This window comes from Schistocerca nitens, chromosome 5 (assembly GCF_023898315.1).
Source record: "Schistocerca nitens isolate TAMUIC-IGC-003100 chromosome 5, iqSchNite1.1, whole genome shotgun sequence".
NCBI lineage: Eukaryota > Metazoa > Arthropoda > Insecta > Orthoptera > Acrididae > Schistocerca > Schistocerca nitens.
The window spans coordinates 528,206,103-528,230,326 of NC_064618.1; the positions used below are offsets into that span (position 1 = coordinate 528,206,103).

The 24,224-nt window shown below is 43.7% G+C and overlaps 1 protein-coding gene across 1 annotated transcript in view; it reads right to left on the reverse strand.

Moving 5' to 3' along the window:
* LOC126259616 (kalirin) overlaps positions 1-24,224 on the reverse strand; it is a 1,784,965-nt gene that overhangs the window by 1,554,348 nt on the left and 206,393 nt on the right. Inside the window, exon 3 of the mRNA XM_049956530.1 lies at positions 14,642-14,834. Within this exon, the coding sequence (XP_049812487.1) occupies positions 14,642-14,834 (193 nt within the window). The remainder of the gene's footprint in view (positions 1-14,641; positions 14,835-24,224) is intronic.

Sequence of the window (24,224 nt, forward strand, 5' to 3'; positions counted from 1 at the left end):
CAGTTTCGTCGTTGAGTACACCATCGTAGGCGCTCCTGTCTGTGATGCAGCGTCAAGGCTAACCGCAGCCATGGTCTCCGAGCTGATAGCCCATGCTGTTGCAAACGTCGTCAAACTGTTCGTGCAGATGGTTGTTGTCCTGCAAACGTCCCCATCTGTTGACTCAGGGAGCGAGACGTGGCTGCACGATCCGTTACAGCCATGCGGGTAAGATGCCTGTCATCTCGACTGCTAGTGATACAAGGCCGTTGGGATCCAGCACGGCGTTCCGTATTACCCTCCTGAATCCACCGATTCCATATTCTGCTAAGTCATTGGATCTCGACCTACGAGGGCAGCAATGTCGCGATACCATAAATCGCAATTGCGATAGGCTACAATCCGACCTTTATCAAAGTCGGAAATTGGAAGGTACGCATTTCTCCTCCTCACACGAGGCATCACAACAACGTTTCACCAGGCAACGCCGGTCAAATGCTGTTTGTGTATGAGAAATCGGCTGGAAACTTTTCTCATGTCAGCACGTTGTATGTGTCGCCACCGGCGCCAACCTTGTGTGAATGCTCTGAAAAGCTAATCATTTGCATATCACAGCATCTTCTTTCTGTCGGTTAAATTTCGCGTCCGTAGCGCGTCATCTTCGTGGTGTAGCAATTTTATTGGCCAGTAGTGTACTTTTCGGGTTTGCCACCGAATTGTACTGTGTAATTCGCACAATATTTCATCGATGCAACACACTGCTGAGATTTAATTCAGCCTTTATGTACAGGAGCGTCCGGCAGCACAGTTATTGCCCACAGCGCATGCGCGGATGGCCTTTCTGCGGATCTCAGCAGGGGACACCAGGAGCGCCGCTTTCATCCAACAAGCCTCTTCTCGCGCACGCGTATTGCCTGCTCCCGGCATGATAAATTTCGAAGCCGCCGTGCGATTATCATCAGTCACACCTTGCAGCAATGACAGCAGCAGCTACCACCACCTGATGATGTCGAGCAATAGCACGATGAAATACTGTACTATTTACATAATACGATCGCCCGCATCTCGTGGTCGTGCGGTAGCGTTCTCGCTTCCCACGCCCGGGTTCCCGGGTTCGATTCCCGGCGGGGTCAGGGATTTTCTCTGCCTCGTGATGGCTGCGTGTTGTGTGATGTCCTTAGGTTAGTTAGGTTTAAGTAGTTCTAAGTTCTAGGGGACTGATGACCGTAGCTGTTAAGTCCCATAGTGCTCAGAGCCATTTGAACCATAATACGATCCGGCCGGAAACCCGAGAAGTGTATTTGGAAATATGGGGTTTTTACAGAACTATATACCTTCTTTAACGAGATTCGGAAGCTTATGAAGAGACGAGTACAGTAACATAGTTTTTGTTAACGTTGCCATTGAAAATTTACAGAAAAATCTGATAATGTTCTAATACTGAACAGCAAAACGGCTGGAGTCGATTTTTCTGGTGTAAACAGCATTAAGTGAGACTCTCAAGCCATGTGTCACCAACAGCTCATGCTTGTGACCGATAGTACGAGCTTTATCACCGTACACTGCGGAGCACTAGAACACATTGATTGAGAACAATTGGTCACCAACTGAAGCTGGCGCGTACTGTTTGTTTTAGTTCGTGATATTAACAAATTACGATGTATTTACATGGTTTCCTTCCCGACAAAAGTCACTCTGACAGTTGACAGTATACATCACGCCGTCTTGGATGAGATCAGTGCCAGTATAAGACTCTTTATGACAAATAACTCGTATGCAGCTTACAAGCGTAGTTCACAAAAATGTCGTTTAGCGAATACTGTACGACATCAGCGAAATATGAACCGCCTTATACTAGGTGCCTATCCCAAGAGTCGACAGGCGTATTTTCTCTGGTAATTCGGGAACTATTTGCAGTTTCATATTTTCAGCATACACATTTAGTCAGCACAGTCAAATTCTGCACATAATTTTTTTTCGTATCAAGCCCAGCATCGTCGGACAGCGTCGGTTTCTCGCTCGTTACAAACAAAAGTTTCTTAAAACGACGTTTAACTATTACATATTTCAGCCTCAGGTGACACAAATGGAATCATTATTACCAGTTTCAGCGTACAACAAGTCATCGTCGAACAATCTGAAACTCAGTAACTCGTCATAGTGCAGTTGAACAGTCCGTAAGACGAACTCACAACGTAAACTTATCTCCAATCACTGTTCAGTTTTATGTATTCAGATCATCTGATGATGCCTTGCGTCATTACCTACTCCGACTTTTTACCGCTTGTGTGAACCGAGGCTGAAATATTCATTCAGTTAAGCCATTCATCTCAGATAAACTCTCTCACCAAAAGTATACGGACACCCCTACGTAATGATGAACTGACCACTAGAAGTCACGAGAGGTGGAACCGCCAGTATGAAACGAGACGGAGAGAACTGTCAGTAGAGAAGCAGTAACAGCAAACTGCTCCGTCAGTAGAGCTCAGTGACTTCGAACGTGGGCCAGCCACTGTATGTCACCTGAGTAGCAAATCCATGAAGGACATTTCAGCCCCTCTCTGGCTGCCCAAGCCGGCCGTTGGTGATGTGATTGTGAAGCTGAAACGCGAAAGGACAACCACACCTAAACCTAGACCAGCCAAACCTCATGTACTGACATGAGCTCAATATAACACCTTTCGGATGAGTTAGACCGTGACTTGGCTCCAGACCCCATGCGGAACGGGGTTATGAACATCACATGAAATCACCAGAAGGAATCACTCGTGAGTTCAAACCTGCTGTCGGCAGTCCAGCTAGCACAATGAATGTGCGTAGGGAATTAAGAAGAATGGGGCACAATGGTCAAAGCAGCACCTCATAAGCACACACTTCTGAAAATGCTAAATGGTGCCTGAGCTGATGTAAAGAGCGATACGCAACGGACAGTGGGTGACCGTAAACGAGCGATTTCGAGTGATCTGTCACGCTATTACCTTGTGGTAATCCAATGGACTGATCTGGGTTAAGCGAGTGCCAGGAGAACGTTACCTGTCTTCACGTGTAGTGCCAACAGCGAAGTACTGAGGATGTAGTAGTTACGGCATGGGGTTATTTTTCGTGATTAAGTGTGGTCCCCTTACTGAAATTAAGAAAACGCTAAATAAGGAGGAATATGAACACATTTAACAGCATTGTCTACTGCTTACCATAGAGGAACAGTTCAGAGACAATTATTATTTGTACCAACATGACAATGTATCCTGTCATAAATCAATATCTTATATGTAAACTGAAGTTGTAGAGGGGAAGAAAGGAAAGGAAGGTTGGGGGGGGGGGGGAAATCACTGCTGTCAGTTGCACTGGGACATTACGCAGAATCGGCGGCGATCAGTGAAAATGTGTACCGCACCGGGCTTCGAACCCAGGATCTCCTCCTTACTAGGCAGGTGCGGTAACCACTGCACCATCCGGGACACAGCGGTATCGCAACTGCACGGACTATCCTGACTCGCCTCACGACCGATCCACAATCCCGTCGAGCGCCACCATCCTCAGCCCCTGTCCATTTCCTTCACATTCGCTCTTCGGAGATTCCCACAGAAGGTCGGACGTATTCGGGCAACGGCACTGAAGAAGGTGGATTTATCGCCCAACTAGGCCTATCAAATTATATGAATGCGTGGTTTCTGTTCTTTCGGGCACCGGACTTCGATGCAGTCAGCCCGGGTTCGAGATTCTCTCCGCTCCAAGACTGGGTATTGTGCCGTCATCATCATCATCATCATCGACACGCAAGTTGCCCATTGTGGTGTCACCTGAAAAGACTTCAGCTCGGCGGCCTCCCGGCCGTCAATGCCACACTATCATTTCATTTCGTCCATGAGACAATGTCATTTCATTTTGTCTATGACACAGTGGTTGAACGGAATGGACAGTGTCTTGAAAGGAGGATATAAAATGAACATCAACAAAAGTAAAACGAAGATAATAGAATGTAGTCGAATTAAATCGGGCGATGCTGACGGAATTAGATTAGGAAATGAGACACTTAAAGTAGTAAAGGAGTTTTGCTATTTGGGGAGCAAAATAACTGATGATGGTCGAAGTAGAGAGGATATAAAATGTACACTGGCTATGGCAAAGAAAGCGTTTCTGAAGAAGAAAAATTTGTTAACGTCCAGTATAGATTTAATTGTCAGGAAGTCTTTTTTCAAAGCATTTGTATGCAGTGTAGCCATGTACGGAAGTGAAACATGGACGATAAATAATTTACACAACAAGAGAACAGAGCTTTCGAAATATGGTGGTACAGAAGAAAGCTGAAGATTAGATGGGTAGATCACATAACTAATGAGGAGGTACTGCATAGACTTGGGGAGAAGAGGAATTTGTTGCACAACTTGACTAGAAGAACAGATCGGTTGGCAGGACACGTTCTGAGGCATCAAGGGATCACCAATTTAGTATTTGAGGGCAGTGTGGAGTGTAAAAAACGTAGAGGGATACCAAGAGATGATACATTAAGCAGATTCAGAAGCACGTAGGTTGCCGTAGGTACTTGGAGATGATGAAGTTTGCATACGATACAGTAGCATGTAGAGCTGCATAAAGCCACTCTCTGACTGAAGACCACAACAACAATAATGACACCGTGGTTTGTGGATATTAACATTTCTGAAATGGACTGGCCGGGTCATAGTCGCGACATGAACTCAATGGAACACCTTTCGGATGAGTTAAGACGTGACTTCGCTCCACATCCCAGCGCCCAACATGACTTGCTTTTCTGGGTTTTGGCTCTTGAGGAAAGATGTGCTGCCATTCCTGCACAGACATCCAGACACATCACGGAGAATTTGTTAAGCTGGCATCTTAGTGGCGATGTGAAGCTGCTCGTGTATCCAGTTGTAACTCCGATCTCATGTCCTGGCTATGTGAAACACTCATTACAAAATTCTCTAGACAGCACAATTAAGGTGAATTCAGACACTACGCATTTGCGTCCCAAAGTAAACGAAACTGCTACTTTTCGTTCCTCCGCAGTCAACGACTGCCGGACAATCGGGCGCTTTCGCTGAAGTCCACAGCTTCCCGACAAATCCATACAAAGTCTGCAGAAGATACTGCTGATTGTTGTCGTATAGTATTTGTCCCACGACGACATTTGCAACGCTGCAAAAACCAATATATCTCAACCACAAAACTTGACAACTTATTTCGAGAAGCAACTCTGAGCTTAGTGAAATTTCCTGTTGTAAAGTGAACGTACAACTAACGGTCAAGTTTCTTATAGAATAGTGGCAAGCAACACTTGTGTAGGTAAACACAGCTTTATTAAATCTCAATTGGTTTCAAGCATTCCCGCACATCTTCGCGCAGTGATACATCAGAATTTTGTTCTTTTTTGCTGATTTTTAATGATTTGAGTAATTTCGACACTCGTCAACTCTCATGACAAAGTGATATGCTTCAGCCGAAGTACAGCAAATTAAATACATTGCATTTTTTTTGAAGTGGCATTTTCTACATAACATTCTAAAACGGAACAAAAACTTGATTTGATTGGTTGTGGAAAACTAGAGAAAATCTGAACTTACTAACAGGCACGCAATGTCATCGTCCACCACGAACGACATGTTCCCAAAAACGGAAGTTCCAATATACTTGCAACATTCATTGTCTAACACGATGCGGCTGTATCCGCGAACTGACATCGGCCACTGAAGCCTAGTTTCTAATTAATCCCGTATGACGTACAGCGTACACCGATACCACAGCGATATGGGGGCGATTACCGCTGGGCGTATGTTTGCGTAGTTCCATGCGTGGCGAGTGTTGATGACCTTAATGTCCTATTGTCCGCAATGCCATTAGGGACAGAGCAATCTCGTGGTCAGTAATTCATCTGGGGCGATTGAGTTGGTGCCCAACAGATAAAGGGACCGTTATGACTCGGTCGAATTCTGTAATAAACTGGAGCACATGGCTTCGGAGCAGCCCCGTCGTCCTTCTGTTAAAGAGTTCCCGCATGAGACCCATCGCCACCACCAATCTTTCTTTAAGAAACAATATAAATCTTTTTCCGGTTGGCAAAATTAAATTCAAATAGTTCGTAGTATACATATGTATGTGACGTGAAGTGCTCTACCAAGCCGGAAAGCAGTCTCTGATTGGCCTACCTTATCCACCTAAGCTACAGCACATCCACGCCACGCAACATTTCGGCAAAATCGTCTTTGAATATTAAAAACCCCTAGTTCTCTCATATGCAAAACGTAAAATTTTTTGTGTAAATTTTACCCAACAATTTTACGAATTTGAAAAGCGTAAGTTTAACTGTGGTGTCACCGCCAGACACCACACTTGCTAGGTGGTAGCTTAAATCGGCCGCGGTCCATTAGTACATGTCGGACCCGCATGTCGCCACTGTCAGGAGCAGACCGAGCGCCACCACACGGCAGGTCTAGAGAGACGTACGAGCACTCGCCCCAGTTGTACGACGACTTTGCTAGCGACTACACTGACGAAGCCTTTCTCTCATTTGCCGAGAGACAGTTAGAATAGCCTTCAGCTAAGTCCAGGGCTACGACCTAGCAAGGCGCCATTTGTACCATTGCATGTATCTCAAGATAGTCTCACTTGTATCACCAAGAATGCTGTATACCAAAGGACAATATAAAAGTTAAGTGTTCTAGTAGCTACGTTCTTTTCTTTATCACATTCATTACGAATCCTGTTCCAGACTTCGCGCCAGTCGGCTTGTGTGTACGTGTGCCCTTTCGGCTACCCGTCACTGTGGACTGGCTGCCTTGTCAGTCCACTACATTAACAATTACACCATTTTAGTTCTCTGGTCTTCTTACTACGAGACAACTAGCCTTGTAAGGGTTAAGTTTCGATCGAATTGGAAACGTAACTAATTTTTGCACAATTTGTTCAAAAATCTTTTATTTCCATTACTCTCAAAGAAGAGGTTAACTTAATAGTGTTAACAAAAGCAGCTGGCATAAGAATGCGAGAGGATATTAAAAATCTCGCGCGGCGTGCATGCGTTATAGATTAAGCGGCTTTTGCAGGCGAATTTGAGGTTGTATCCGGCTAGACAGATAACATGTGTCATCAGTAATTACATGTGTCATGTCAAATTGTTCGGCTCGACTTTCCCTTTACCACTGTGGTATGTTGGCTACAGTTTCCACCCTGTGTATATGTACAGCGTGGTCTGAAACAGCCAGTAAGAGCCTGCTGCAGCGCAGGTCGTGCAATGAAATAATCGTTAAGAAAAAAATTCGATATGTTGCGCCGTTTCCGAGTTAATTACCATTGAAGTTACCCAATCGGGCCGTATCGCGCGCATATTCAAGCAGGCCACCAAAACGTGTTCTTCGTCTCGTTTCCTAAACCAGAATAAGAGAGCGATACAAAATTTGGACGTGGAGCGTTGGTAAAAGGATCGAACCCGAGCCAAAGGGTGAGAGTCTCGAACGCTATCTTCTATGATATGAGAACAGCTGACACTAGTTTATTATACCTGGCGGGCAGTTTGTATCTGCGCGCGCAAGGGCCTGATAAGGCCAACTTCAACGCTAATTAACTCGTAAACAGCACAACGTATAGATTTTTTTAATCGGACTCTGGAGAAGAATCTTACCAAATGTAAAATTACACATGAAGGTATCTACAACACGGAACTAGCGAATAATTTGGCATTGGAAGCTAATCCATCTCTTAGAATCAATGTACCTTTTATATATCTGTTGCCATGTGTACGTACCAATACTAAAAAGGCCTGGAAGGAAAACTAGGAGACGTCAGATAAAGACAACTGTCTCAATCCAACCATAAAGTCCGCTTAGGCCCTGGTTTTAAATGTCAGCAGCACGCCTACAAGCCATCACAACAATCATCAGTATGAGATTTAGCAACTGCAATTTCCCACGACACCTCCACAGCATGAGCTTGAGTGATACTGTCATTTCTGGATTCACCGACCACGAAACGGAAGATCCCTTGTTAATGCAGAAAATAACTGAGAGGCAGGGAGTACATACAAACGAAAAAAATGAAAATACGCTTTCCTGTTAGTAGATAATGCCTTCTGGAATCAAACACTGGAAATATTCATACACTGTACAGTCACATTCATGCGACTACCTGAATAGCCATCTTTTCCATGGCGAACCCCTGCGACACGTGCTGGGAGAGTGTCAGTGAAGGTCCGCAGCTCGTGGTCGTGCGGTAGCGTTCTCGCTTCCCACGCCCGGGTTCCCGGGTTCGATTCCCGGCGGGGTCAGGGATTTTCTCTGTCTCGTGATGACTGGGTGTTGTGTGATGTCCTTAGGTTAGTTCTAGGGGACTGATGACCATAGATGTTAAGTCCCATAGTGCTCAGAGCCATTTGAACCATTTTTTTTAGAGTCAGTGAGGCTCTGGGAGGTACTGGCAGCACGGCCAGCAGCCTGGTTGACAATGCATGGCGCAAACAGCCCGGTCAAGATGGTCTCACAGATTCCCGATTGGATTTAAATCTGGGGAGTTTGGTGGCCCGGTGAATACGAAAAACTCATCCTGGTGCTATTTGAACCACGCACGTACCTTGCGAGCTGTGAGACACGTTGCATGGTCATGTTGGTAGATACCATCTTGCCGAGCAAAACGAACAGCAGGTAGATGTGTAAGCGATCCCCAAAGATATATGCGTACTTGTGTTGATACACTGTGTCTTCCACAATGACGAAATCACCCAGGGAAAGCCACGAAAACAGTCTCCGGACCATAACGCTCCCCCCTCCGTCCTGGACTCTTCCGACGACTCTTTTAGTGTGTTTGCTTTCAGATGATCCGCGCATAAAACGTGATTCATCTGCAAAGGCCACCTGTTGTCACTCAGTGGACGTCCACTTGTGGTACTGGCGTGCAAATTCCAACTTTCGTCGCCGATCAACAGCAGTCAGCAAGGGTGCACGAATCAGGCGCCTGCTGCGGAGGCCCATATGCAGCAACGTTCGCCAAACGGTCGTTGAGGAGACACCGACGGTATTCCCTTGGTTTAAAAATAAATAAAAAAATAAAAAATAAATGGTTCTGAGCACTATGCGACTCAACTTCTGAGGTCATCAGTCGCCTAGAACTTAGAATTAATTAAACCTAACTAACCTAAGGACATCACACACATCCATGCCCGAGGCAGGATTCGAACCTGCGATCGTAGCGGTCGCTCGGCTCCAGACTGTAGCGCCCAGAACCGCACGGCCACTCCGGCCGGCCCCTTGGTTCATCTGGGCCGTTAGTTGCTCAACAGTTACACTTCTGTTTGCCCATACACACCTCTGCTGCCGTCGTTCACCCCAGTCACCTGTGGCCATGGCACATTGCAGTTACCTCGGCGCCAGTTTGTCATGCTCGGTATAGGCCTACTTTAACCACGCCGGCAGGCGAACAGTTTAGGAACTTCGCCGTTTCGGAAATGCTTCCACCCTTGGCCCGAAAGCCAATGACCGTGCCTATCTGGACGTCAGATGAATCACATCGTTTCCGCATTACGACAACGACTACACTGATTTCCGCGCCACCCAACAAGCTTTGTACACGGAAGCGCCAAAGAATCTGGTATAGGCATGCATATTCAAATACAGAGATATGTACACAGGCAGAATACGGCGCTGCGATCGGCACCGCCTGTGTAACACAATAAGTGTCTGGCACAGTTGTTAGTTCGGTTACTGCAACTAAAATGGTAGGTTATCCAGAGTTAAGTGAGTTTGAACGTTGTGTTATAGTCTGTACGACCATTTGACGGTAAAACATCAAATCTCAGATATCGCTGCGGCCGGAAAAAATATTCCTGGAAGAACCAACGTCGACTGAAGAGAATCGTTCAACGTGACAGAAGTGTAAGCCTTCCAAAAATTGCTGCAAATTTCAATCATGGGCAATCAGTAAGTGTCAGCGTGCTCACCATTGAACGAAACATCATCGATATGAGCTTTCGGAGCCGAAGACCCACTCGTGTAACCTTGATGACTGCACAACACAACGCTTTACGCCTCCCCTGGGCCTGTCAACAATACTGGACTGTTGACGGCTGGAAACATATTGCCTGGTCGGACGAGTCTCGTTTCAAATTGTATAGAGCGGATGAACGCGTACGGGTATGGAGACAACCTCATGAATCCATGGACCCTGCATGTCAGCAGAGGACTGTTCAAGCTGGTGGAGGCACTGTAATGGTGTGGGGCGTGTGCAGTTGGAATGATATGGGATCTCTGATACGTCTAGATACAACTCTGACAGGTGACACGTACGTAAGCATCCTGTCTGAGCACTTTCATCTGTTCATGTCCATTATGATTTCCGGCGAACTTCGGCTATTCCAACAGGACAATGCGGCAACCAACACGAACAGAATTACTACAGAGTGGCTCCATGGACACTCCTCTGAGCTTAACACTTCCGTTGGCCACCAAACTCCCCAGACATGAACATTATTGAGCGTATCTGGGATGTCTTGCAACGTGCTGTTCAGATGGGATCTCCACCACTCGTACTCTTACTGGCTTATGGACAGCCCTGCAGGATTCATGGCTTCAGTTCCCTCCAGCACTACTTCAGACATTAGTCGAGCCCTTGCCACGTCGTGCTGCGGCATTTATGCATGCTCACGGGGGCCGTACACGATATTCGGCAGGTGTACCAGTTTGTTTGCCTCTTCAATGTATATCTTCCACTAGTGCTGTGAATGGTTATTGCAGGCTGACGTCCAAAATAGGCTTTGCCGACATTAATGTGACTGGACCGTGCATATTCCGACAGAAGGCCCCACGTAGCCTAACTCTGGTCGTTCAGTACCGCGCTGAGTGACGAGACGTTATGTTGACATGTAGTACGAACAAAGTACCATTTGACGGTGGAGTTACGCGCTGAACTGTTGATGTCCAGTGTGAATGTCTTTACCGCAGCTCGGCGTCCCACCGGACGACTGTGCAGACGGTGTCAGCTGCCGTGGTAAGCCGACAAGGACAGCACAGCCAGGACAGTCATAACGATCGCTGGGCCGCGCCGCGCCCCGCTGCCTGGCCGTAATTCAGATCACGCGCGCCCAACCTGAGCCCGGCGACGCGCCTGGGGGACCGCCGATTTCCGTCGCGCGCTTTCATCTCCACGTTGAATGTGCTCCTGCTGACTCACAACGTTTCTGCCAACCACTAACACACTATCCTACCGTTCACTACCTTTTGGACACCTGACGGTACGGCCAATTTTCTTAATTGCTTTGTATCACCACATATTCAGTGGGACCTCGTTGTGTAGTGGTAAAGCGCATGGCTGGAAACCGAGAGCTCACGAGATCGAATCACCACCGGCCCACGGAATTTTTCAGCCTGCCTTGAATGTAAACTTCACCTCTCAACAATGTGAGGAGTCGCCAGGAATGACACGTTAAATTGTACCCCCCCCCCCACCCCCCCCCACCCTCCTCCTTTTCGCTACGAGTATTACTTAAACATTCTTCTAACTCTGAGAGAGAACGTCTTACATACGAGGGGACTTCAGAAGTAGGTTATACATGTTGTACAACGCTACGACCTTTCCGCACCTAGATCGGAGAATTGTCAACGAGAGTATATGTTCTGGATTTCTTGCAGAAGCACTTATGCTGCCGTGTAGGTAACAGGTGTGACACCGCGTGCGAGCGAAATGGCGCAGCAATTGGGAACGTTCTCGAAAGTTGAAGCACGTCGAACAGTAAGATTCGCGCGGCTAAAATGTCTAATTTGCGTGAACAGTCACCATGAAATTCTGGTGGTTTATGGACCAAACGCAATGATGCCTCCAGCCGTAATGAAATGGTGTCGACAGCTTGACCAAAGCCATGTAGAGGCGAGTGGTACTGACCGGGGAGGAAGGCCATTAAGGAAGGCCAGGGATATTAACGATGTCCAGGCAATCGAGAAACCGAGTTGCAGCAATCGCAGATATTTCAATAACGAAGGCATTCTCGTAACGGTTCTCGAATGGCTGAAATTGTGCCATATATCTGTGTCACTTTGAAGTGTGGTGCAGCATCCAATGAATGTTCTCTCGCAAATATTACAATGGCATTGCCTTTATGCTCCACCTTTCTTTGTGTAGCAATTACGCATGTTTGACGTTCACATTTAATCTGTTTCCATAATCTGTATGTGATCCTGGAAGTATATCTAAGGTATGTAACAATAAATGGCGAATTTCAATAACAATGAAAGTGTTAGATTATCAGAATATTGCGCATTTCATGATTATCAATAAGAAAACCGAAAGTCATCTGAAGTAGATAGTACACTTCAAGGAAAATTTATGTATAGCTCTTTACGCAACTCTTGTCTACATGAACTCTGTCTCTAGTGTCATGGATGAGTTGTTTCGGACTAAAATAAAGTTAAGCACAACATTTACTAAGGGCGTGCATTATTTTTATGATTAAGTGAACAGTCTCGACACGATTTGCATTCTGGCAAAACTGATGCATGGGTCGTGCAGAAATAGCGTGTTTGAAGGAATCAGAGACTTCGTTTGTTGAGCTGTGCACACCGATTTCTACAGCTTCCTCGATTATTATGGAGCATATACGCTACATCCAGCTTTTATTTTTTTTAGCTAAGGGACTAAACTAAACTCGCTGTGTCCGATTGTAGGGTTCACTTTACACCATGTGCCTTCTGTGCATGACATGTTTTCGTTTCTGCATGTTCCCAGTAGATGGCAGCATCTGCTTGAATAAAGCAGTTTACTGTAGTGTCAGCATGTTTTCGATAAGTTTATTTATTTTTTGGTATCTAGTAATTTTTGGCTGGACTGTGTTTGGAACATGCTGTAATATGCTATTATACCGCGCTCTATCGAAAAGGTTACTACAGTATTTATGTTGTATTCGCCTGGTAGTCGATTTCCCCGCAATCCAGGCGGGCGGTGCGGGTAGCCGAACCGCCAAAATGACGTGGGTAAACGGTTTTCATCAACTCAGTTATCTTTCCTTGTGTGCCCCGGGCTGTTTACAACGGAGTTACACGTCGCCTCCACAGCGTCTGGAAGTTCCAACCTTGCCAACAGGCAGCGTACCTGTTGCCGCAGAGAGCGCTGTCGTCAGGGTACTATTTTGCTACGCCAAATCACGTGCCTACGCACCGCCACGCGCATATCCATGATATACATATGCTCCCGACTAGTTAGGCCACCGCCGGACCGTGCGGTGTTAGTTACGCCCCACTCCTCGGGTCTGCAGTAGGAGCAGTTTCGTTTGGTCATATCCGTAGTTCAGTTGATTGCTACCCGTTGGCTGTACCAGCAGTTTCCTCAGGGCTCCATGTTGGCAGACCTGACCCAGTGCATAGTGGTCTTCACCGGCAGTACATCAGTCGTCCCACGCTGGCAGCACCGGCCCAGTAACGTCCAAGGTATTCGCGCCGCTGCCTATCACGACTCAAGGGTTCGTCGTGTACGCAATTCATAGACAACGTCATAGAAGGGACATTTATATTGTCTGCAATTGTGTGGAAATACATCCAAGGGCATTATAAATGAGTTTCGTTTTCTTAATACACTTATTCTTTTAAAAATGTCTTCGATCACTCCTCAGTACCAGGATACTTCAGTTTGTTTCATCACGAGACACAGCGATGCATTTTTTTGGATGTAGCACTGGGTTTACATTCGGTTACGACCTATGCTTTCACATGCCAGTGGCATAGTTTTCATAATTGTTTAGTGTTTGACATTCAGTTTTCTGCGTATTGCACATATTTTAGTTGATAAAATCCGCGTATCTGCGTTGAAATTACGCGATATTTCGGTAAGTGTTTGACAGATCACCTTTCGGCGAAGACACTTAATGAAACGTCGCTGAATTTCAAAACAGCCACCCGGATGAAACCCCAACAAGATTTCGTGAGCAGTATATGCCGGGAAAGTGCACATTCTCATATACAATAGTTATGACTGACGCGACAGAAGGCTCTGATACCAGGGACTGCCTCCTTCATCCGCCGAACAGTTTGTAGATAAAGATTCTTCCATCAACCACATATTTAAGCGGCCGCACACCGTGACTCGGCCGGTTCCAGTTGTAACGCCCAGAAGATGCCGATAAGCAGCCAAACCATTATTAACGAGTTACCGTTAGCAGTCACTGGACAGCCAATGCTGATTGTCTCAGTATTCATCTATTAACAGCCGGAACTTAGAAGCTGTCACTAACAACAGTCCAAATGGAACCGTAATTAGATTAGTCATTCGTTATTCAATGAGTTACGTTAGACCAGTGTCCAGAACGTTTACCTCACGGTCACGCCATCTCATCAAACTAGAGTTGAGGATTTATTAAGAATATTCTGCTAATAAGTGATTGTTAATTGTTTCTCACCGTGTTGCCAACGTCATTTGCATTTTAGTGTAACTTTGCCCTGCGACAACACAGTAACAGCGTGCCAGCACGCCACCTCAACACACAACTACTTTCTGTTGGATGTCAAACTTATTTGGTGATCACAACAGCACTTTAATCTTACTGTGGCCCAGAACAATGTATTGAGCATAAAATGAAAGCTCAGGATAGAGGCGGTTGAAGAAAGAAGAGTGGTTGCTAAGTATTAAGAGGAGCAGTGTGAATGCTGTGGCCACGGCAGACGCCCGCAGTACTGACCAGGGGATGGCGAGCAGGTACTGGAGCAGGCGGCGGTAGTCGTCGGGCTTGGCGCGCTCTCGCCGCGGCGTGGCGGGGAAGGCGAGCACGGGCCCGCCGCGCCGGTCGCGGCCCCCCGTCAGCACGGCCAGCCGCTCCTGCAGCAGCGACAGCACGTCCAGCGCGCGCACCCCGTCCATCCTGCCGCCGCCACCTGCACACACGACACGCAAACGTCACACACCAGCCACAGCTCGTGTACAGAGTTACGCGCCAAACACCAATATACACCGTGCGGTCCACGTGTTCCCGCGCTGAATTCATGCAGACTTATCGTTATTGTTGTTGTGCTTTCAGTCAAAGGCTAACAATACCAATTCCCATACCTTCCAGGGGTGCCCCGAGCCCCCGACCTCTCTTCACTCTTTTATCTCCTTTACACTGCTGAAATGCCCAAACAACCTCCAGCAGTCAATCTCTTTTAGTATGCTGATAACACTGCTTTCCTCGCCCTCTACCCTACTCCAGAAATACCAGCGATCCCTCCAAATCCACCTGAATCAGTTTATCTCCTGATGCAACCAGTAGCTCCTGAAGAACAACCCCTCCAAAACCCAGACAATTATTTCAGGACTAATAACCCATATCTTCCAACTCAATGACCTTTATCTTACCATTTACTTATTCAGTTGACTAACGCATTAAAATATCTCTGACTAATCCTCGTCTGGCAACTAACGTGGGCACCTCATCTACTAACCACCCAACAGAAAGCGCACAGCAGACCAAAAATACTAACAGGCCGAACTTGGGGATTACACTCCTCCATCATTCCTTACACCTACAAAACCCTGATCTGACACATCTTCTGTTATGGAAATGTTTGATGGACATGCCCCTCCATTTATTCGAACGCCACTCACTCCACCTCGCTTTCCGCATCCATTTATCATCCCTCGCATGGACCCTCTACCATATCATCCAATTCCCACAGCTCCTTACCCACGTCGAACACCTCTCCTATACTACCTGCAAACCAGATTCCAATGACCCTTTGATCACCAATCCCGGTACGCTGCCGCGCCTTTACAAACACATCTCGCTGCCCCTACACCAGCACACATTCCATATCCTACCGCAAGCAACTAATTCCCTGTCCCAGAAACTGAGATCGGGCCCGCTGTTTATCCTTCCTCCCAACCTTAACTCCTCTCTTCCCCACATATACCACTTCATATCACGACTCTTTTCTTCATTTCTCTCTCCATCCATCCCCATCATTTTCCTGCTGTATCACTAGCCAAGCCCACACACCAAACTTGTTCTCACATTCAGTCTTTCCCACCTTCTATACTCCCGTTATTTGCCGCAACCCCTACCTGTCAACTCCACAATTTTCCTACCAAACAGACCTGTATCTTTTACCCACACCCCTTAACCATACGGAACATAACCTCTCCTCCCAAAATACTTCCAACCCAGTGCATGTCCTCCAGATTTTTAGTGAAAGTGCTGTGCTTTAGTGCTGTTTCTTACAAGGGAACCTCCCCATCGCACCCCCCTCAGATTTAATTATACGTTGGTACAGTAGATAGGCCTTGAAAAACTGAACACAGATCAGTCGGGAAAACAGGAAGAAGTTGTGTGGAACTATGAAAAAAATTAGTAAAAAATACAAACTGAGTAGTCCATGCGAAGATAGGCAACATCAAGGACACTGGGAGTCAAGCAGCGCCGTGGTCCCGTGGTTAGCGAGAGCAGCTACGGAACGAGAGGTCCCTTCTTCCCTCGAGTGAAAAGTTTAATTTTTTATTTTCAGTTTATGTGACAAACTCTTATGTTTTCATCAGTTTTTTGGGAATGATTATCACATCCACAAGAAAACCTAAATCGGGCAAGGTAGAAGAATCTTTTTACCCATTCACTAAGTGTACAAGTTAGGTGGGTCGACAACATATTCCCGTCATGTGACGCACATGCCGTCACCAGTGTCGTATAGAATATATCAGACGTGTTTTTTCGTGGAGGAATCGGTTGACCTATGACCTTGCGATCAAATGTTTTCGGTTCCCATTGGAGAGGCAGGTCCTTTCGTCTACTAATCGCACGGTTTTGCGGTGCGGTCGTAAAACACAGACACTAAATTTATTGCAGTGAACAGAGACGTCAATGAACGAACGGACAGATCGTAACTTTGCGAAAATAAAGGAAGTAAAATTTTCAGTCGAGGGAAGACTTGAACCCTTCTCGATTGATCTGTGTTCAGTTTTCCAAGGCCTATCCACTGTGCCAACGTATAACTAAATCTGAGGGGGGTGCGATGGGGAGGTTCCCTTGTTAGAAGAACTTCACTATTCTACGATGTGTTTTTAAACTGTATTTATATTAGTCTTCTTAGCTGTCCGTTTTTTATCTTTTTAACTCAAAAATGAAAACAGTCCTCAAGTTTTTTCTTATCTTTGTTGTATTTTTAAGAATGCTCTTGGCTGAAGAGCGGAATACTGTATCGCCGACAGGCCATCCCCCTACCCCTCCCCTTGCCCTATGGGGTGAGGGAGATGACATAACAATACAGGAAAAAAATTCAGTCACAAACTGATTTGATGCAGCTTTCAATGCTAGCCTACCCCATGTAAGTTTCTTCATCCCTGCACAACTACGACAGCCTATATCCATCTGAATTGCTTACTGCACTCATACTTCGCTCCCTCTCCACCTTCCGCCACATCTACACGGTGTAAAATATGCGAGGTTCTTTTTTGTTTTGGAATAATGTAAGCACGTAATGTTTAAGCGTTAATACACATAAATGTGCTCAAGTGATAAACGGATGTTCCGTTATGTTTTCTTTCGAATTGTTACCTACTAATTGTACTGCGTCACGTCTAATTCAATTCCTCAAGCATAAGTGGATGAGTTAAACACTTGAATTGAAACCGTCACCGTTTAAGGACATCGGTTCCTATTCAAAATATTAGGTATTCACTCTCTTCTACAGGTCCTAGAAATTTGAAACGCGAATTTCCGATCATCCTGTTTAACTCCCCCCACCAGACCAATAAGAACAAAATAAATGGAAATCGTGCTTTACTTTAACATGGTACGGTTTTGAGATGGCTTCATTTTAGCGAAGTTGCTAAATTTCAGGCAAAATCTTTTATTAGCCTTAACTCCGTAAGTAAATATTTGCGGACCTATGTTTATATGAACTTTTTTCTTTAGTTTTACTTGTAGAATAACGTATTAAAATATCTGCATATCTTCGTGAATCACCCTCTATTTTTTAAACAAGAATATGCATTTTTGTTTGTTATAACCCTCAACTCTGAATACGTGCAATTTTCTTTCCTTTCTCGATGACAGTTGTTACTTTGATAATACGGCATTTAAACCATTAGAGAAATTGTTTCTCCCACATATATTCTCTCTCTCATTATATATATATATATATATATATATATATATACATATATATACAGCAAAATTGTATTTATGGCTCACCGGGTTATTATTACAATGCTACTACGGAATCTGAATTAGCATTAACAACAAACAAGGCCCAAGTTTAGAGAGAAGGGGTGGAGAAAATGGACACAGAGGGGGGAAGGAGCAGACAGACAGAGAGAGAGGGGGAGTAGGAGGTGGGGAGAGGGGGCGGAGGAAGGAAGGAAGGAGAGAGAGAGAGAGAGAGAGAGAGAAGAAGATGGAGAGATGGGGGGAGAAGGATATGGATATAGAGAGAATTGTAGTAGGTGATGGACAGACTGGGGGGGGGGGGAGGTGACGGATAGAAAGAAGGGGGATGATGATAAGATGAACAAAGAGAGGGGGCAGGTGAAGGCGGACAAAGAGAGGAGGAGGAGGAGGAGGAGGAGGAGGAGGAGGAGGAGAAGAAGAAGAAGAAAAATAGAACATTCTCATATATGGTTAGCGGTTGCAAAGCCCTGCCGGATCCGCTAATTAAAAATATAGTCCATCATCATTAATATATGTTTATTAAGTTACAGGTTAATTTAATTAGACCTTTGGACCAACACTCACGTTGTTTAATTTGGAACGGAGCTAATTAAATTCTAAAATATGCAGACTCCTGCGTAGATATCCACCTCCTGTAGGTCCTGAAATGAATTCGCAGAATAAACTAAATTAATTACACCGAAAACAATGCGAATTAATGAAATATTTTACGGCAGTGCTGGTGTGTAGTATAAATAATTTTACACCTTCATATGCAATACGATCCTTATTGTCGACAATGCGGGAGTGTTCATATTGAGTAAAATTTTAAATTGCGATGCTCAGTTTACAACAAGAACAAATGCTACAGCCCACCAGCCGACAACGCGGAGACAGTAGCCTTATTTAAGACGTTACACTGATTAGATTTCACTTATTCGTTCCAGAAGAATTATCTTGATAACCCATAGGAGTCAGTGAATGAAGTGGTTACTGCACCAAGCCCGAGTGCAGGAGAAGAATGGGTCGAGGCACAGTTCAGAGATTCTAATTTAGGTTTTCGGCGGTTTCCTACATTAATTCAGATGAATTTTGGGATTGTTCCTTAATGAGGCAGTAGTCACTTCCTCTTTCCATCCTCCTCCAACGGAGAAACGTAGGGACTTCAGAAGGTAAGTTACACACACCGTCCCACGCTAAGGCCATTACGCAACAACAGCGGCGCATCGTCAGAAGCGAGTGCATGTTCCAGCTTTCCTGCAGACACAATTCTACTACGGTACGGGTAGCAGATGCAATGGCAATGTGCGGATGAAATGGCGCAACAACTGGAAACGTACTATACATTTGAAGCACGATTACTGTGGACAAGTCTCAATACTGCACACACATTCACCCTGAAATTCTTGCTGTATATGGACCAGATGCAAAGTTAAGAGCAGGTATAGTGAAGTGGTGCCAACAATCTGACCAAGACCGCTCAGGCGTTGCTGACGCTGATCGGGGAGGAAGGCCATCGACATTGACCACAGACGACAATGTTCAGACAATCCATTCGCAGCAATCGTAGAGTGGAAAATTAAACAAACGACAATGCAACACCTGACACGGCGCGCGCAACACGAACTTTGTTTCTTAGTTTTCGATGGGATGTTCGGAAGCACGCGCCATGCCATCCGAATCTTCCGCCATGAGATTTTTATCATTTCGCCGGCCTGCTACAACATCTAGCGGAAATGAATTTTCCAACGAGGACGACTTTCACACAGCGATCCTCGAAAGGCTCTGTGACCAAGGAGAATATTTCCATCGTCGAGGAAAAGAGAGATTGGTACGATCCGACCCTTATTTACAGAAACCTGGTAACTGTACCGAAAAACAGCGCCACGTATCCATCCAACTTTGAAGTGGAGCGCGGCGATGAATAATAATTACTTGGCCTGTTATAATAAAGTGTGTAACTTACCTTTCAAAGCCCCCTCATTTCTACCGACTTACATTCAACCTATCATCCTGCGATTTTTAAACAATCTCTTCATAATTTACCGAAATTACGTCACATATGATTGGAGATCGTTTCGTACATGTGGATCAAACAGAAATTAGATGTTTAATAACAATGTAGTGGGCAAATAGGTCCCGAAAGGCAACCTTGTCTACTGCTTCTTTAAAAAGTATTCCGCTTCTTATTGCGTTCAATTAGGCTACTACATTTTTCATATCTCTACCTACTTCTCTCAGTTACGCAATTCTGGATTTGTAATTGTTCAGTAAAATAAAGATTTGATTAGTTATTTTTCATTATTCTTCCATAGACTTTTACTCTCCTTCTTTGCATTGCATTTACTATTTTATCAACTTTCAGTTGCAGTTCAGTATTTAATTTTAATCTATATTCTGATGGACTTCTTCTTTTGTGTCGTAGTATTTTCCTTTCATTTTTTCTAATTTTCCAAATTGTCCGTTCGTAGTCACTTTTAAGTGTTCCTGCTGCATAGAGTATTTCTGGTCTTACCACTATTCCCTACCGTTTCAATTTTCTGTTCCACGATAAAGATTTTTTAAATATAAATTTCCATTGGTATCTGAAAGGCCGTCTCCATTTTATGTATTGTAGTCTATGTTGCTGTCTTTTCCTTCATGTTGTTTAATATCCATTCTCCTAGATATTTAAACCAATGCACTTTAGATACAATGGTGTTATTTACTTTATGTTTTCAGATGCATTAGTGATCTTTGTCATAAACAATGTTTTTTCAAATGACATTTGTAGTCCTATTTTCTTGCTTGCCGCTGTAGTTCTGTGATTTGTTATTGTGCATTTTGAAGTGAGTCCGTAACAAATGCCATACCATCAGCAAATGCCACGTCATCTGCAAACACTAGACAATCTACAGCGATCTTGTTGGCTATCTTTCTAGCTGTATACCCTTACTATTTATGGCCTTCCTCCATTCTGTAACCCTTTTCTCTATTGCACAACCAAGAAGCAGGGGTTACTAGCCATCTCATTGTCTTACTCCTAATTTTATTCCAAAATTTTCGGACAGTTATCCCATAAATGTTTCTTTTGATGTTGTGTTGGTTTAAGTTTCTTTAATTATCTCTCTTATTTTGTGATCTAGTCCAAATTGTCTTAAACGTTGAGTTACTTATTTCGATAAATAAACTCGTACGCTTTTTAAAAACCTACAAATGTTACCACACTTTTTGAGTTTGCTATTTTCCTACTTCCTAAAATGTGCTTTCAGTTTATGACTTGTTCTATGAGTGATCTGCTCTTCCTGCTTAGCACTCTTCTAACTGTAAGTCACGAATTCTTTCAGCTCTGCTTAAAAGTGCCTTCGACATGAAATGGTAGCTGACTGACAAGAGTAAGAATCGTCTTTCATCATCGTCATCATTATTATTATTATTATTAGTTTCTTTTCTCAGACGTTATGTCTGGTCAAAAATGGAAACTGACGCGGACCTTGATCAAGCGTGACTTCCTTTTAACTGTACGGTATATGTTATATTGCATTTAGGAACTTTCGGGTAATTGAACATGTATCAATAATTACGGATTTCTGTAGTTGTATATGTAAGTTTGGATGTAGCTGTATTGCGTTGATGTACTGGTGGATATTGTGTGGTATGACTCCTGTAGTTGATAGTGTGATTGGTATAATGTCAACTTTATCCTGATGCCACATCTCCTTGACTTCCTCGGCCAGTTGGATGTATTTTTCAATTTTTTCTCCTGTTTTCTTTTGTATATTTGTTGTATTGGGTACGGATATTTCGATTAGTTGTGTTAATTTCTTCTTTTTATTGGTGAGTATGATGTCAGGTTTGCTATGTGGTGTTGTATTATCTGTTATAATGGTTCTGTTCCAGTATAATTTGTATTCATCATTCTCCATTACATTTTGTGGTGCATACTTGTATGTGGGAACGTGTTGTTTTATAAGTTTATGTTGTAAGGCAAGCTGTTGATGTATTATTTTTGCTACATTGTCATGTCTTATGGGGTATTCTGTATTTGCTAGTATTGTACATCCGCTTGTGATGTGATCTACTGTTTCTATTTGTTGTTTGCAAAGTCTGCATTTATCTGTTGTGGTATTGGGATCTTTAATAATATGCTTGCTGTAATATCTGGTGTTTATTGTTTGATCCTGTATTGCAATCATGAATCCTTCCGTCTCACTGTATATATTGCCTTTTCTTAGGCATGTGTTTGATGCGTCTTGATCGATGTGTGGCTGTGTTAGATGATACGGGTGCTTGCCATGTAGTGTTTTCTTTTTCCAATTTACTTTCTTCGTATCTGTTGATGTTATGTGATCTAAAGTGTTGTAGAAGTGGTTATGAAATTGCAGTGGTGTAGCCGATGTATTTATATGAGTGATTGCTTTGTGTATTTTGCTAGTTTCTGCTTGTTCTATAAAGAATTTTCTTAAATTGTCTACCTGTCCATAATGTAGGTTTATGTCGATAAATCCCCTTCCTCCTTCCTTTCTGCTTAATGTGAATCTTTCTGTTGCTGAATGTATGTGATGTATTCTATATTTGTGGCATTGTGATCGTGTAAGTGTATTGAGTGCTTCTAGGTCTGTGTTACTCCATTTCACTACTCCAAATGAGTAGGTCAATATTGGTATAGCATAAGTATTTATAGCTTTTGTCTTGTTTCTTGCTGTCAATTCTGTTTTCAGTATTTTTGTTAGTCTTTGTCTATATTTTTCTTTTAGTTCTTCTTTAATATTTGTATTATCTATTCCTATTTTTTGTCTGTATCCTAGATATTTATAGGCATCCGTTTTTTCCATCGCTTCTATGCAGTCGCTGTGGTTATCCAATATGTAATCTTCTTGTTTAGTGTGTTTTCCCTTGACTATGCTATTTTTATTACATTTGTCTGTTCCAAAAGCCATATTTATATCATTGCTGAATACTTCTGTTATCTTTAGTAATTGGTTGAGTTGTTGATTTGTTGCTGCCAGTAGTTTTAGATCATCCATGTATAGGAAATGTGTGATTTTGTGTGGGTATGTTCCAGTAATATTGTATCCATAATTTGTATTATTTAGCATGTTGGATAGTGGGTTCATAGCAAGGCAGAACCAGAAAGGACTTAATGAGTCTCCTTGGTATATTCCACGCTTAATCTGTATTGGCTGTGATGTGATATTTGAATTTGTTTGGATATTAAGTGTGGTTTTCCAATTTTTCATTACTATGTTAGGAACTGTATCAATTTAGGATCTACTTTGTATATTTCCAATACTTGTAGTAACCATGAGTGAGGTACACTATCAAAAGCTTTTTGGTAATCAATGTATGCGTAGTGTAGCGACCTTTGTTTAGTTTTAGCTTGATATGTCACCTCTGCATCTATTATCAATTGCTCTTTACATCCTCGTGCTCCTTTGCAACAGACTTTTTGTTCTTCATTCATAATTTTGTTCTGTGTTGTATGTGTCATTAATTTCTGTGTAATGACTGAAGTTAATATTTTGTATATTGTTGGTAGGCATGTTATGGGGCGATATTTAGCTGGGTTTGCTGTGTCTGCTTGATCTTTAGGTTTCAGATAAGTTATTCCTTGTGTAAGTGTATCAGGGAATGTGTATGGGTCTGCAATGTAACTGTTAAATAATTTAGTTAGATGTGAATGTGTTGAGGTGAACTTCTTTAGCCAGAAATTTGCTATTTTATCTTTTCCAGGGGCTTTCCAATTGTGAGTAGAACTAATTGCTTGGGTGACTTCATGTTGCAAAATTATCACTTCAGGCATTTGTGGTATCATCTTGTATGTGTCTGTTTCTGCTTGTATCCACCGTGTATGCCTGTTATGTTGTACCGGGTTTGACCATATGTTGCTCCAGAAGTGTTCCATGTCTGTTATGTTTGGTGGATTGTCTATTTTAATGTGTGTGTGTTATCTGTTGTCTGGTAAAATTTCTTTTGGTTTGTGTTGAATGTTTGGTTTTGTTTCCTTCTATTTTCAATTTTTTTTGTATCTTCTAAGTCGTTTGGCCAATGCTTGTAATTTCTGCTTCTTTTCATCTAATTGCTCTAACGAGGTTGTTGTGAGATTTTACCTAACCTTTTTCGTTTTTTTTTTCTGACATTTCATTTCTTATACATTGTGTTAGCTGTC